General features: G+C 44.1%; 1 protein-coding gene across 1 annotated transcript in view; it reads right to left on the reverse strand.

Annotated features, from left to right (window-relative positions):
- Positions 1 to 435: 435 nt before the first annotated feature.
- The window catches only part of LOC142217848 (E-selectin-like), a 35,639-nt gene continuing 22,586 nt past the window's right edge, over positions 436 to 13,488 (reverse strand). Inside the window, exons 6-10 of the mRNA XM_075286167.1 lie at positions 12,500 to 12,685; positions 11,432 to 11,617; positions 8,511 to 8,696; positions 6,609 to 6,791; positions 436 to 755 (exon numbers count right to left, since the gene is read on the reverse strand). Coding sequence (XP_075142268.1) covers positions 436 to 755; positions 6,609 to 6,791; positions 8,511 to 8,696; positions 11,432 to 11,617; positions 12,500 to 12,685 — 1,061 coding nt within the window. The remainder of the gene's footprint in view (positions 756 to 6,608; positions 6,792 to 8,510; positions 8,697 to 11,431; positions 11,618 to 12,499; positions 12,686 to 13,488) is intronic.

Below are 13,488 nucleotides of genomic sequence, written 5' to 3' on the forward strand. Positions count from 1 at the left end.
TAATCAATTTTTATTAGGAAAGATTTTACATTTTTAAATAACAATAGACCAAAGATAAAATAGGCAAACAAATTGTATGGAGGTCTGCAAGCCACCGAGGCAAGAGGAGAACATAAAAAGTAACTAGGGCACAAGGAGTATTTCACCAAATACCGATAAGATAAGACGAGGAAGGGTCAAGTATGGGTCAAGTAAACATCTTAAGATGAATAAAAGTCCAACATCATGGGACCACTGTAACTCCATCCTCATATACAAAGCAAATAGACAGCAAGAAGATAGAGGGAAACAGCAAAGAACGGGGCAAAATACATACCAAAAAACAGAGAAAACATACTGGAGGGATGGGGAAAGTGAGAAAGGTAAAAAACAGAGGGGGAGGGGACAGAAGCCAACTGCCAGCCTCCCAGGGAAGAAGTACAAAATGTGTTGAGGTTAGGAGAAGAAGTAGGAGAACTCAGAAGACCCCTGGAATACCACCAATGGCCGCAAGAGGGCATCAAACTTGGAAGGATTGAGTGAGTCTTCCACCACTAGGACCTCCATTCTCCAGATAAGAAGAATCTCCTCTACAAACTCAACCAGGATAGGTGGGAATAACTGTTCCAGTGGCCGTGAGGAAATGTCGCAGGTGATCCTTCTTTGCCACAGAAATTTTACCAGGTATAACAGAGAGAAAGGCCAGTTGCGGTGATGGAGTGATGGTTCGGCCACACACTTTGGAGTAAAGAGCAAACGAAGGCTCCCAAAAGGGCCTGAAAACGTCACACAATTTGGTAAAGGGTACCTTTCTCAGAGCCACTGCGACAACAACAGTCAGAGAAACAGGTACGATTGAGTCAGTATTTTAATTTTTTTTTCCTGTGCACTGCAAGGCAGAGGGAGTTTTTGTCCAGATAGGAAGGACCTATCCCATGCGGCAGAAGAGCGACTTACACTGAGGTCTGACTTCCAAGGGCCTGTATATGAAGGGTACCCGGGTGTAGCATCCTTAAGGAGAATGCCATATAGAGCAGATAATGCACGCAGGGTAGGATCCAGATGGGTGGATCCTACCCCGCATGGGGGCATATAATAATAGGGTGACTGTAGGAGGATTATACTGTATGGGGGCACATAGAAAAATGAATAATAATAGACGGAGTCAACATAGAAGTGGATGAAGCTAAATTTGCCTCTGGGCGCATTCTGTGCCTGTTTCTATCTTTTGAAAGTTGGGAGATATGTTGATATGTCTGGCATATGATTAATGTGATCCTAGGTACCTTTTCACATTGCGCCATTGGAGGTTTTTCTGTAATATTTTTTTTGATGAGCTTGCAACTTTTCGAAGCGCAGATCATAAGGATTTTGTTTATCGGTGCCCTATTATCTTGTTGACTCATTCACTCTGACCCTTGAGTGCCCTTATTATCTATGGGTTTGAACAACTTGGGTAACCCTGAACAAATAAGTAATAAAACATAACTTTTATTATATAAAAAATAAAAAAACCATGGGACTTGTCCCTAAGGTGAATAAAAACTTAACATTCGGACAAAGATTCACTTGATACAGGATACCCGATCTTTCTCCTGTATTATTCTATGCAGGTATATAGTCACCCACCCCTTCTCCTTTAAAACCCTTTCTATTCCCAATTCAGGTATTCATGGGTTTATGCATAGACGGATTATGAAGGGTTAATTAGACTTTCACTGGGTTAACTCTTTCTGCTGATAGCCAAAGTTTCCTCCCACCGGTTGCATACCTCCCAACTTTTGAAGAACCGAAAGAGGGACAAAATGTGTGGCGCGCGTAGTGCGCCGCGGCAAATTTAGCCCCACCCACTTTTGTGTTGACTCCGCCCACTCGTTAATTTTTCATGTGCCCGCACACAGTATAATCCTCCTACAGTCACCCGTAAATTATATGTCCCCCCTCTATCTCTCCCCCAGTTTCATATACACCCTTCATCTGCCCCCAGATTCATGTCCTCTCCATCTCTGCCCCCAGATTCATGTCCTCTCCATCTCTGCCCCCAGATTCATGTCCTCTCCATCTCTGCCCCCAGATTCATGTCCCCTCCATCTCTGCCCCCAGATTCATGTCCCACATCTCTGCCCCCAGATTCCTGTCCCTCCATCTCTGCCCCCAGATTCATGTCCCTCCATCTCTGCCCCCAGATTCATGTCCACCATCTCTGCCCCCAGATTCATGTCCCCTCCATCTCTGCCCCCAGATTCATGTCCCTCATCTCTGCCCCCAGATTCCTGTCCCTCCATCTCTGCCCCCAGATTCATGTCCCCCATCTCTGCCCCCAGATTCATGTCCCTCCATCTCTGCCCCCAGATTCATGTCCCCACATCTCTGCCCCCAGATTCATGTCCCACATCTCTGCCCCCATATTCCTGTCCCTCCATCTCTGCCCCCAGATTCATGTCCCCACATCTCTGCCCCCAGATTCATGTCCCACATCTCTGCCCCCAGATTCCTGTCCCTCCATCTCTGCCCCCAGATTCATGTCCCCCATCTCTGCCCCCAGATTCATGTCCCTCCATCTCTGCCCCCAAATTCATGTCCTCTCCATCTCTGCTCCCAGATTCATGTCCCCCATCTCTGCCCCCAGATTCATGTCCCCCATCTCTGCCCTCAGATTCATTACCTTCTCCTCCGCTCCCTCGCCGCCTCTCTCGCTGACACATGCGGCTGAAGGAAGGAGCTGACACAGGTCCATCTCTGCCCCCAGATTCATGTCCCTCCATCTCTGCCCCCAGATTCCTGTCCCTCCATCTCTGCCCCCAGATTCATGTCCCCCATCTCTGCCCCCAGATTCATGTCCCCCATCTCTGCCCCCAGATTCATGTCCCTCCATCTCTGCCCCCAGATTCCTGTCCCTCCATCTCTGCCCCCAGATTCATGTCCCCCATCTCTGCCCCCAGATTCATGTCCCTCCATCTCTGCCCCCAAATTCATGTCCCCCATCTCTGCCCCCAGATTCATGTCCCCCATCTCTGCCCTCAGATTCATGTCCTCTCCATCTCTGCCCCCAGATTCATGTCCCCCATCTCTGCCCCCAGATTCATGTCCCCCATCTCTGCCCTCAGATTCATGTCCTCTCCATCTCTGCCCCCAGATTCATGTCCCCCATCTCTGCCCCCAGATTCATGTCCCCCATCTCTGCCCCAATGTCATGCCGTCCTCTCCTTCATCTGCCCCCAGATTCACGTTACACCTCCACATTAAACTTACCTTCTCCTCCGCTCCCTCGCCGCCTCTCTCGCTGACACATGCGGCTGAAGCTGCTCACGTGCTCGCTTCGCCGCTGCGTCTCTCTCTCTCGCTGACACATGCGGCTGAAGCGAGGAGCTGACCTGTGTCAGCTCCTCGCTTCGCTGCTGCCGCCGGCTCCTGGCGTGTACATCGCGTCTACAAGCCAGGAGCCGGCGGCAGCAGCGAAGCGAGGAGCTGACACAGGTCAGCTCCTCGCTTCAGCCGCATGTGTCAGCGAGAGAGAGAGACGCAGCGGCGAAGCGAGCACGCGAGCAGCTTCAGCCGCGTGTGTCAGGGAGAGAGGCGGGCAGCGGCGAAGCGAGGAGCTGACCTGTGTCAGAATCTTCCTTCAGCCGCATGTGTGTTCAACTCAGATCTGCGTCCTCTGGACGCAGATCTGAGTTGAAATCGGGACATACCTCCCTCCAACCGGGACCGCGGGACATGTCACCCAAATCGGGACTGTCCCGCGGAAATCGGGACGGTTGGGAGGTATGCGGTTGGACTTGCTGGAGTACTGGGACCTACCACTAAGGTCACAGGAAATGCGGTTTTAACCGCACAACTTTATCTATTGTGCTATTTATCTCCCAACCTATAATCTCTCCTGATGAGCTAATTCAGTTAGCAAAACGTGCATTGAGAATTTGAACATCCATGAAACTATAGGGCTCTGTTTATGATCTGACCTAAGCACACCACTGCATCTGCAGGGGGGAGGGGTAACTGACCAGGGACTGGGGATCTCAAACAGTCTGACCCAGAGACACTGAATCATGAGCTGACTACCATAGACACAGAGGAGTCAGTGTAGCAGAATTTATTACCCTAGCCCTTATACCCCTTCAATATACACTGTTAATGGGTGCAATTTAATTAGGTCAAGGACCACGGCCCTCTAAGACTAACAGGGAGGAAACTTTGGCTATCAGCAGGAAGAGTTAATCCAGTGAAAGTCTAATTAACCCTTCGTAATCCGTCTATGCATAAACCCATGAATACCTGAATTGGGAATAGAAAGGGTTTTAAAGGAGAAGGGGTGGGTGACCATATACCTGCAAAGAATAATACAGGAGAAAGATCGGGTATCCTGTATCAAGTGAAGTTTTTATTCACCTTAGGGACAAGTCCCATGTATCGTGCACGACCGCCCCCCATGCATGCAAAAGTATGATTTACATATATGTTTTTATAGTTTTATTTTAAAACGGGACGGGGATTTAAAATAAGATTAGTGGTGCCTGAATAGCCTTTTTAACCCTTTCCCGCCGATGGCATTTTTTGATTTTCGTTTTTCGTTTTTGACTCCCCTCCTTCTAAACCCCATAACTTTTTTATTTCTCCGCTCCCAGAGCCATATGAGGTCTTAATTTTTGAGGGACAAATTTTTCTTCATGATGCCACCATTAATTATTCTATATAATGTACGAGGAAGCAGGAAAAAAATTCAGAATGGGGTGGATTTGAAGAAAAAATGCACTTCTGCGACTCTCTTACAGGCTTTGATTTTACAGCGTTCACTGTGCAGCCAAAATGACATGTCCCCTGTATTCTGTGTTTCGGTACGGTTCCAGGGATACCAAATTTATATGGTTTTATTTACATTTTGACCCCTTAAAATAAATCCAAAACTGTGTTAACATTTTTTTTTCTAAAAGTCGCCATATTCCGACAGCCGTAACTTTTTTATACGTGCGTGTATGGGGATGTATAGGGCGTCTTTTTTTGCGGGGTCGGGTGTACTTTTTAGTTCTACCATTTTCGGGAAATGCTATTGCTTTGATCACTTTTTATTCAAATTTTTATCAGAATCAAAACAGTGAAAAAACGGCTGTTTGGCACTTTTGACTATTTTTCCCACTACGGCATTTACCGAACAGGAAAAATATTTTTATAGATTTGTAGAACGGGCGATTTTGGACACGGGGATACCTAACATGTATGTGTTTAACAGTTTTTAACTACTTTTATATGTGTTCTAGGGAAAGGGGGGTGATTTGAATTTTTAATACGTTTTATATTTTTTTATATTTTTTTTTTTTACTTTTTTTAATTTTTTTTTTTTTTCATTTATTAGACCCCCTAGGGGTGTTGAACCCCAGGGGGTCCGATCACTAATGCAATGCATTACAATGCTAATGCATTGCAAAAAATCATCCTTTCTTTTGCAGGCTGCATAAACCAGCCTGCAAAAGAAAGAGCTTGCAGACAAGCCTGGGAGCCTTGTAAAGGCTCCCGGCTGTCATGCCAATGTGACGTCGGCCCTGGAGCATGCTCCCGGAGCCAGCGATCACCGGCAAAATGGAGGGATTAATGCCTCCGATCGGTCTGGGGACCAATCGGAGGCATTAGAGCCGGTTGTCTACTGCTCCCGGGCGGTCACCATAGTTACACACCCAACATGCGCCGTACTATTACGGCGGATGTCGGGAAGGGGTTAGAGGCTATTCACGCATATGTGGGGCTTATACAGCAAAATTTTGCTGATAGAGCCCCTTTAAGTTATAAGAGTTCAGTTCAGTGTGCTGCTACTATCAATGTGGACATGTTGCTAGAGTGTGTCTGTATGATACTTTCTCTAGGTTTGGTGTAGTCTATCTGACCCCTGATTAAACTTTGACACCAGCGAAATGCATAGTGTAGGGTCTTTACAGTTCAGGGCAACAGCCAGCTTCCAGCATTATTAGGCAGATTTTGTTCAGGAGACCTTGTACCTGGGCTATATGCCTGGGGGAGCCTCTTAGGGAAAGCACCAGCTGGTTAGCATATACTTTGGGCTGATTCCTAGGCTCCCCATGTGCTATCATATGTGGGTCCAGCTCTGCTATACCATAGAGATGGTCTACTCTGGTAGTTTTTTTCTATTTTTGCTTGATTCTAACACTTTTCTTTTGAGCACATATTATATTTGTGTTTTTTGGCTAATTTAATAAAAGTTAGATTTTATTATTTTTGAGACCTAGGATTTTGGGACCTATGATTCTATTCAGTGAATTTTTGTACTAACAATTAGGTCAAATAATTCAACTTGAACCAGTAAAGTAATTTTTTGAGGTTGTCCACAGTACTGAGCAAAGCCCGGGGAAGATAAAAGAAAAATGTCCCAAAAGCCTGTTTTGTTTAATTTGCATATGAATAAAGTTTTGATTTTTCTGTGTAATGAAGCTGCAGACAGACTCCCTTTTATAAAAGCATCACCTTAAGGGGGATCTTATAGGCCCCTGACAGTATTTGTAGTTTGTCTCCATTGAATAATCTCTATTATAATGGTTTTGTTTTATTCATTATATTTCCGCTATAGTTCAGAATAATCATAATTTCTAGTGTAAACAGAAAAAAATAATAGCCCACTGTACCTTCACATGTTGGAGGATCCTCTGTCCATGATCCTCTAGGTCCGCATTTTATTTGTTTGGGACCTTTTAACTTCCACCCTTCTAAACATGTAAATTCACACATGGAATCAAAGCTATTCATAACTGAATGGTTGCACGAAACGATACCATGAGAAGGGGAACTGACTGCATTACAGGTGACCACTACAGGAAAATAGAAGACATTAGTTTATTTGAGCCTATGAAATACTAGTGAGGATAAAAAAATATAAACATAGCTTAGAAACATTAGGGACTGAAATACTGAATAATTGTAAAAAACAAGCTAATGAAACTGACCTGGACAAAAATGACAGTACCCTTAGAAAAGACTGAAAATAATTTGACCATAAGGACATGTTAAACTAAGGTGTGTCCTATACTTAGTATCATAGGTGTCTTCAAAGTGCAAGTCTGCCTACTCTCTCATTCATTCATTCATTTGGTCCACATTGAGTTTGATATACACCATGATGTCACACAACACAGTGACTATTTTTCACCATTGGAGAACTAGAACAAAACAGCAAACACCAGTGTTGTCCATTGTTTTAAACTGAAATTGCGGGCCCGAAAGAGTTTCAGCAGTTTCACTTGAGGCAACTTTTTATGTGATCATTGCAACGGAGTCTCCAAATGGTCACTCTGACCCAGATGAGAACCCTAGCTAAGGATATTAGAAAGCACCCGGTCTGTGCTTTACGTCTTCTTGCATGCAGAAGACGGAAAGCACAGAACGGAGACCAGAACGCAGGTGTGAACCTAGCGTCAACTAAAAAGTGGAATTCACAAGTTTCTTATACTGTAGGAACAACTAGATGTATCATAAAATGTATCATACAATGCAGCTACAGTGATCTGCCTGCCTGGTATAGTTTTATGCATTATAAGGCAATTCTTAATCCTATATTGTTGTTATACATGTGTAAGGGTACCTTCATAATTCTGGACGCCAGACCATTTTATGGATACAACCAGTGGCCACAAGGCAACAAGGCGAACATTTGACATGGGCCCCCCAGCTCCCAGACAAACTTTATTCCTGGACACACTATTATGCCCCACAGTGGCCCCTCCACACACACTATTATGCACAATAGTGGCCCCTGCATGCAGTATTATGCCCCACAGTGGCCCTTCTACACACACTGTTATGCACAATAGTGGCCCCTGCATAGAGTATTATGCCCCATAGTGGCCCATGCACACAGTATGATGCCCCTATAGTAGCCCCTGCACACAGTATTATGCCCCATTGTAGCCTCTGCACACAGACCCCAAAGTATAATCATAGCAGTGTTTGTGGTGTTTGTGGTGTTTGCGGACCTGTGGCCTCACTCGCCAATCCCTGCTCCTGATCACAGCTGCATCTGCAGAAGGGGAAGCAGATGCGGCAGTGAGAGAGGAGTGAGGATCAGTAAGTAAATAACGCCCATTATCTGCTGGAATTACTATTAAAAAAAAAAAAAAGTGGCTGCCCCCAGGCCCCCTAATGTCCTAGGCAGCCGCTGCCCTTGCTAGCCTGGTAGTTACGTCCCTGCCATTTCATATTTCTTGGTCTTGATATGGCCTGTGATTTCTCTTCACTCACTCTTCCTTGGCTTTTCCTTTCTCCTTCCCTCTCTCCACTCCTTGACTTTTTTGGTTTTATTTTGGGACTTTTATTATTATTATTATTATTATTTCATGAACATCATGACTTATTTTCTTTCTTTCTTCTTTTTTTTATTATGAAAATGTATATATCCCATATGCTCCTCTGTGTGGGGTCTCTCCACATTTGTGCTTGTACAGTTTTTATATTGTTTCTACTTTTCTCTAATAAAACCTTTTTTGAGAGTAAAATAATATACAAATATGCATTCAATATGGTAGAAATAATACCTTCACATCTGGGGATGTCTTCTGTCCATTGTCCCACAGATCTACAAGTTGTTACATTAGGACCCTTTAATGTCCATCCTTCTGGGCAAATTAATTCACAAGTGGAGCCAAAGCTGTTCTCAGCCCATTGATGACTGCATAGAAATGAACCTTTCTGAGGAGTACCGAGTTGTCCACATGTAACCGCTACAAGAGAAATAATTTTGCTCTGAAATTACCATATTTTACGGACTATAAGGCGCACTGGACTATAAGCCGCATTGCCCATGAGCGCCTTATAGTCCGTCTCGGTTCATATATAAGGCGCACCGGACTATAAGCCGCAGTCCGGTGCGCATTATATCTTATTGAAAGCGGCGGCAGGCAGACTTTGCCAGCGGCCGCTTAACCCCCCGCGTGCCAGCCGCTTCTATTGGAAGCGCTCGGCAGGCGAGGAGGGGCTCTATCAGCAAAATCATGCTGATAGAGCCCAACCATAAACGTTAGGTTAAACTACCCCCCCCCCCCGTTTTAAAATAAAAGCCTGAAACAGAATGTCAAACTTACCGAGCGGTGTAGGGTGGGCGGGCATTCAGGCCTCCTCTTCCTCCGATGTTCCGTCCTCCTCCGGCGCTCGCAAGCTGATAATGGCCAGGGCACATGCGCAGTAGAAGCATTATGATATTGCGCATGCGCCCCGGCCATTATCAGCGAGCGCCGGAGGAGAAGGACGGAACATCGGAGGCAGAGGAGGCCTGAATGCCCGCCCGCCCGCCCTGCACCGCTGGGTAAGTTTCACGTTCTGTTTCAGGCCGGCGTGACAGCAGGGCTGCCGGACACTTCCTATTCATTTCTATGGGAGCCGACATGCGAGCGCTCCCCATAGAAATGAATGGACTGCTTTTTTCCATTCATTTCTATAGGGAGCGCTCGCATGCCGGCTCCCATAGAAATGAATGGGAAGTGTCTGTCCATTCATTTCTATGGGGAGCGCTCGCATGCCTGCTCCCATAGAAATGAATAGGAAGTGTCCGGCAGCCCTGCTGTAACGCCGGCGTGTACGGCTGTGATACACGCCGGCGTTCGGTAGTGTGAATGCACCCTTACGGTGCCTTTTATGTATGTATGGAAGCGGCACGCAGTCTTTGCCGCCGCTTCCATCCATATATAAGCCGCACCGGACTATAAGCCGCACTTACGATTTCTGAGGAAATCGTAGGTTTTTATGTGCGGCTTATAGTCCGGAAAATACGGTAGGTAGATTTCTTAGATTGTAACTACTACATCAATGTAAAACATAGTTCTTGTTCTTGGGTAATTAAGAAAGTGTCAAAAAGGTAAACTTTACATGGACAACCACAAGACGGTGTTTCACAGAATATTATATCATTATGTTTTTGTTTTTTTATTATACATATGGATGACAATTATTCCCTACACTCCAGCAATTTTTGCACATACATTACTAATTCACCAATGTTCTGGTAGTGTGATTTTAAAACGTTTCACTATGGGCTTCTTTGTCAATTGGTCCTTTGTTTGACCAGCAGTCAAGAACTTACTCTCAGACATTTAGAATGCACAGAAAATAGCATACAAAATTGTGTCAACAGCCGAATTACCTCCCCTAACTGCTGCCTGGCTCAATCCAACCTCCTTCAATTAATAGGTCTCTCCTGGGAAGAGTTGGGTGGAAGTTGGGGAAGGTTCTCTACAGCACAGAGCAAAACTCAGAGAAGGTAAAAAAAAATGCCTCAAAGGCCTGTTTTACTTAATTTACATATTAATAAAGTGTTGATTTTGTACACAGAACAGGCCTAGACAAGACAAAACAACACAGAAGAGGAATCAGCAAGCCAAGGGTCAAAACCAGAGAGACAAAGCAGTACCAAATCGAAATCTTAAAGAGTAGTCACAAGGGAAGGTTAGAAGTCAGAAATACAATGCAATAGCAAGAGAACAGCTTACGCTGGGTTCACACCTGCGTCTGGGGTCTCCGTACTATGGTTTCCGTCTTCTGCATGGCAGAAGACGGAAACCATAGATCGGGTCCGGCCGTGCGCGGCGGTGAGCATTTTAGGCTCTCCGCCGCGAAACCGGATTTTTTTATCCGGACACAGAGTACTGCATGTCCGACTCTGTGTCCGGATTATAAAACCCGGTTTCGCGGTGGAGAGCGCAAAACGCTCACTGCCGCGCACGGCCGGACAGCTTTCTCACCCATTCAAATGAATGAGTGAGAAAGTCTCCTGCAGGCTTCCGTCTCCTGCATCTGTTTTATGCAGGAAACGGAAACCTGCAATAAGGACCGACGACGCAGATGTGAACGAGCCCTAAGTCAGGACAAGTCACAATAGCCAGCAACCATGAGTGAGCTGATGCCCTGTTTATAGAAAGTCCAGAACCCATCCCAGGCTTGATTGGCAGATAGGCTGTCAATCGCACAGGCAAGGCTAAGATTAACGGTTTGAGGAGCGTAGGGAAACAAAGGTGCAGGAGATGGGTGTTGCAGAAATTCAATTACAGAGAAGAGGTAATAGAGCAGTGTTCAGACAGAGCAAATGTAAGCAAGGAATCAAACTGAACACGCCTCCTGCGCCGCAGCGTGCGAGCAGAGGGTGGCACAGAAACACTAACAAGGAGAGACGTTACACAAAGGCATACATGGAAAGTGTGTACGGAGCACAAGAAGATACTGGGATTACTTTGATTATGATTTTCCTAACAGACTCTCTTTTATAAAAGCATCACTTGAGGGGGGATCTTGTTACATTTTGCTATGGGGCCCTGTGATATATGTGTAGGCCCCTGACAGTATTTGTAGTTTGCCTCCATTAAATAATCTCTATTATAATGGTTTTGTATTATTCATTATATTTTTACTATAGCTCAGAATAATTATAATTTCTTGTGCAAACAGAAAAAATAATAGCCCACTGTACCTTCACATGTTGGAGGATCCTCTGTCCATGATCCTCTAGGACCGCATCTTATTTGTTTGGGACCTTTCAACTTCCACCCTTCTAAGCATGTGAATTCACACATGGAATCAAAGCTATTGATAGCAACTGAATGATTGCATGAAACGATACCATGAGAAGGGGAACTGACTGTATTACAGGTGACCGCTACAGGAAAATAGAAGACATTAGTTTATTTGAGACTATGAAATACTAGAGAGGATAAAATATAGACGTTTAGGAACAATAGAGACTAATATACTTGTCAATTAACTTAATTGGGCAAAAGAAAAATCTAAATAACATCAATATCCCCCCCCCTAATATCATATATCAGAAAATAAAAACCGATTAGAAAAAACAATTGTACTTCACTATATGTTTTATTTTTAATAGATATGGGCGCCATTCCCTTTAAGCAACACTCCAGCAATTTGAGCACATACATTACTAACTCACCAATGTTCTGGTAGTGTAGTTTTAAATCTTTTCATTATGGACTTCTATGTCAATTGAGAACTTACTCTCTTACATTTAGAATGCATGGAAGATAGCATATAAAACTGTGTCAACAGCCGGATTCCCACCTCTAAGTGCTGCCTGGCTCAATCCACTATCCTTTAACAGGTCTCTCCTAGGAACAGCTGGGTGGCAGTTGGGGTAGGTTCTCTACAGCACAGAGCAAAGCTCCAGTTTTACGTACTTTGCATATGAATAAAGTGTTTATTTTTTTCTGGATAATGGAGCTGCAATGCTGAATAACAAAGGCATACTTGGAAAGTGTGTAAGAGGCACAAGAAGGTACTGGTATTATTTGATAATGATTTTCCTAATAGACTTCTTTTTATAAAAATATCACTTGAGGGGAGATCTTATTACATTTTGCTATGGGGCCCTATGATATATGTGTAGGCCCTTTACATGATTTGTGGTTTGCGTCCATTAAACAATCTCTATTAGAATGGTTTTGTTACATTCATTCTATTTTTGCTATGGTTCAGAATAATTATCATTTCTAGTGCAAACAGAAAAAATAATAGCCCACTGTACCTTCACATGTTGGAGGATCCTCTGTCCATGATCCTCTAGGACCGCATCTTATTTGTTTGGGACCTTTTAACTTCCACCCTTCTAAGCATGTGAATTCACAAGTGGAACCAAAGCTATTGAAGGCCACTGAATGATTGCATGAAACGATACCATGAGAAGGGGAACTGACTACATTACAGGTGACCGCTACAGGAAAATAGAAGACATTAGTTTATTTGAGACTATGAAATACTAGGGAGGATAAAAACAATAGGAAATAAAATACTTGTCAATTAACTTAATTGAACAAAAGAAAAATCTAAATCACATCAATATTAGGTGTAACCATCCTTTCCCTTCAAATCAGCATCGATTTTTCCAGAACTACATATAGTATTTGAAGGAACTTAACAGGTAATGTAGGTTACTCCAAAAGAACTACAGATCTTCTCAAATGTGGTTATTTGCAGAGACAGCAGACAGTATTATCGGTTGTATGCTGCCATTGAGTTGGCAGGTGTTGGCCCAGTTTCATTTGCCGTGCCATACAGTATCGCAACCAACATGTACTAGTGTCACAGGCAAGGAAGTACTTTGGTTCTTGGAAAAAAGCGAGAATCCCGACAAGGCAACAATATCAAGTGATCAGTAAGGTGAAAAGTCTGCTTGGTCAATGGAAGAATCTCAATGAGAATGCTACACGGCAAACCAAAACCAAGAATTCAAGAAGGAATTTGTTAATAAACTTGAAGATTTGTTTGATGTCACTCATGCTGATGCCATGAAACTTAGAAAACTTCAGGAAGACTGTGACTTTTGTTCAAAGAGAAAAAGATTGTTGTGGAAACATGGGACCATTAGACAGAATGCTGGCCAAGGTCGAGGAAAGAAGATTTCTGAGAATTACAGGCAGAGAAACGAAGAAAAAAAGGAACTGAGCAAGTTCAGCAGTCAACAACATCGACTGAACTTAGCAGAAGTAGCAGCGACAAGGCCGCTTCTGACAACTA

Source organism: Leptodactylus fuscus, chromosome 9 (genome assembly GCF_031893055.1).
Source record: "Leptodactylus fuscus isolate aLepFus1 chromosome 9, aLepFus1.hap2, whole genome shotgun sequence".
In the NCBI taxonomy this organism is placed as follows: Eukaryota; Metazoa; Chordata; class Amphibia; order Anura; family Leptodactylidae; genus Leptodactylus; species Leptodactylus fuscus.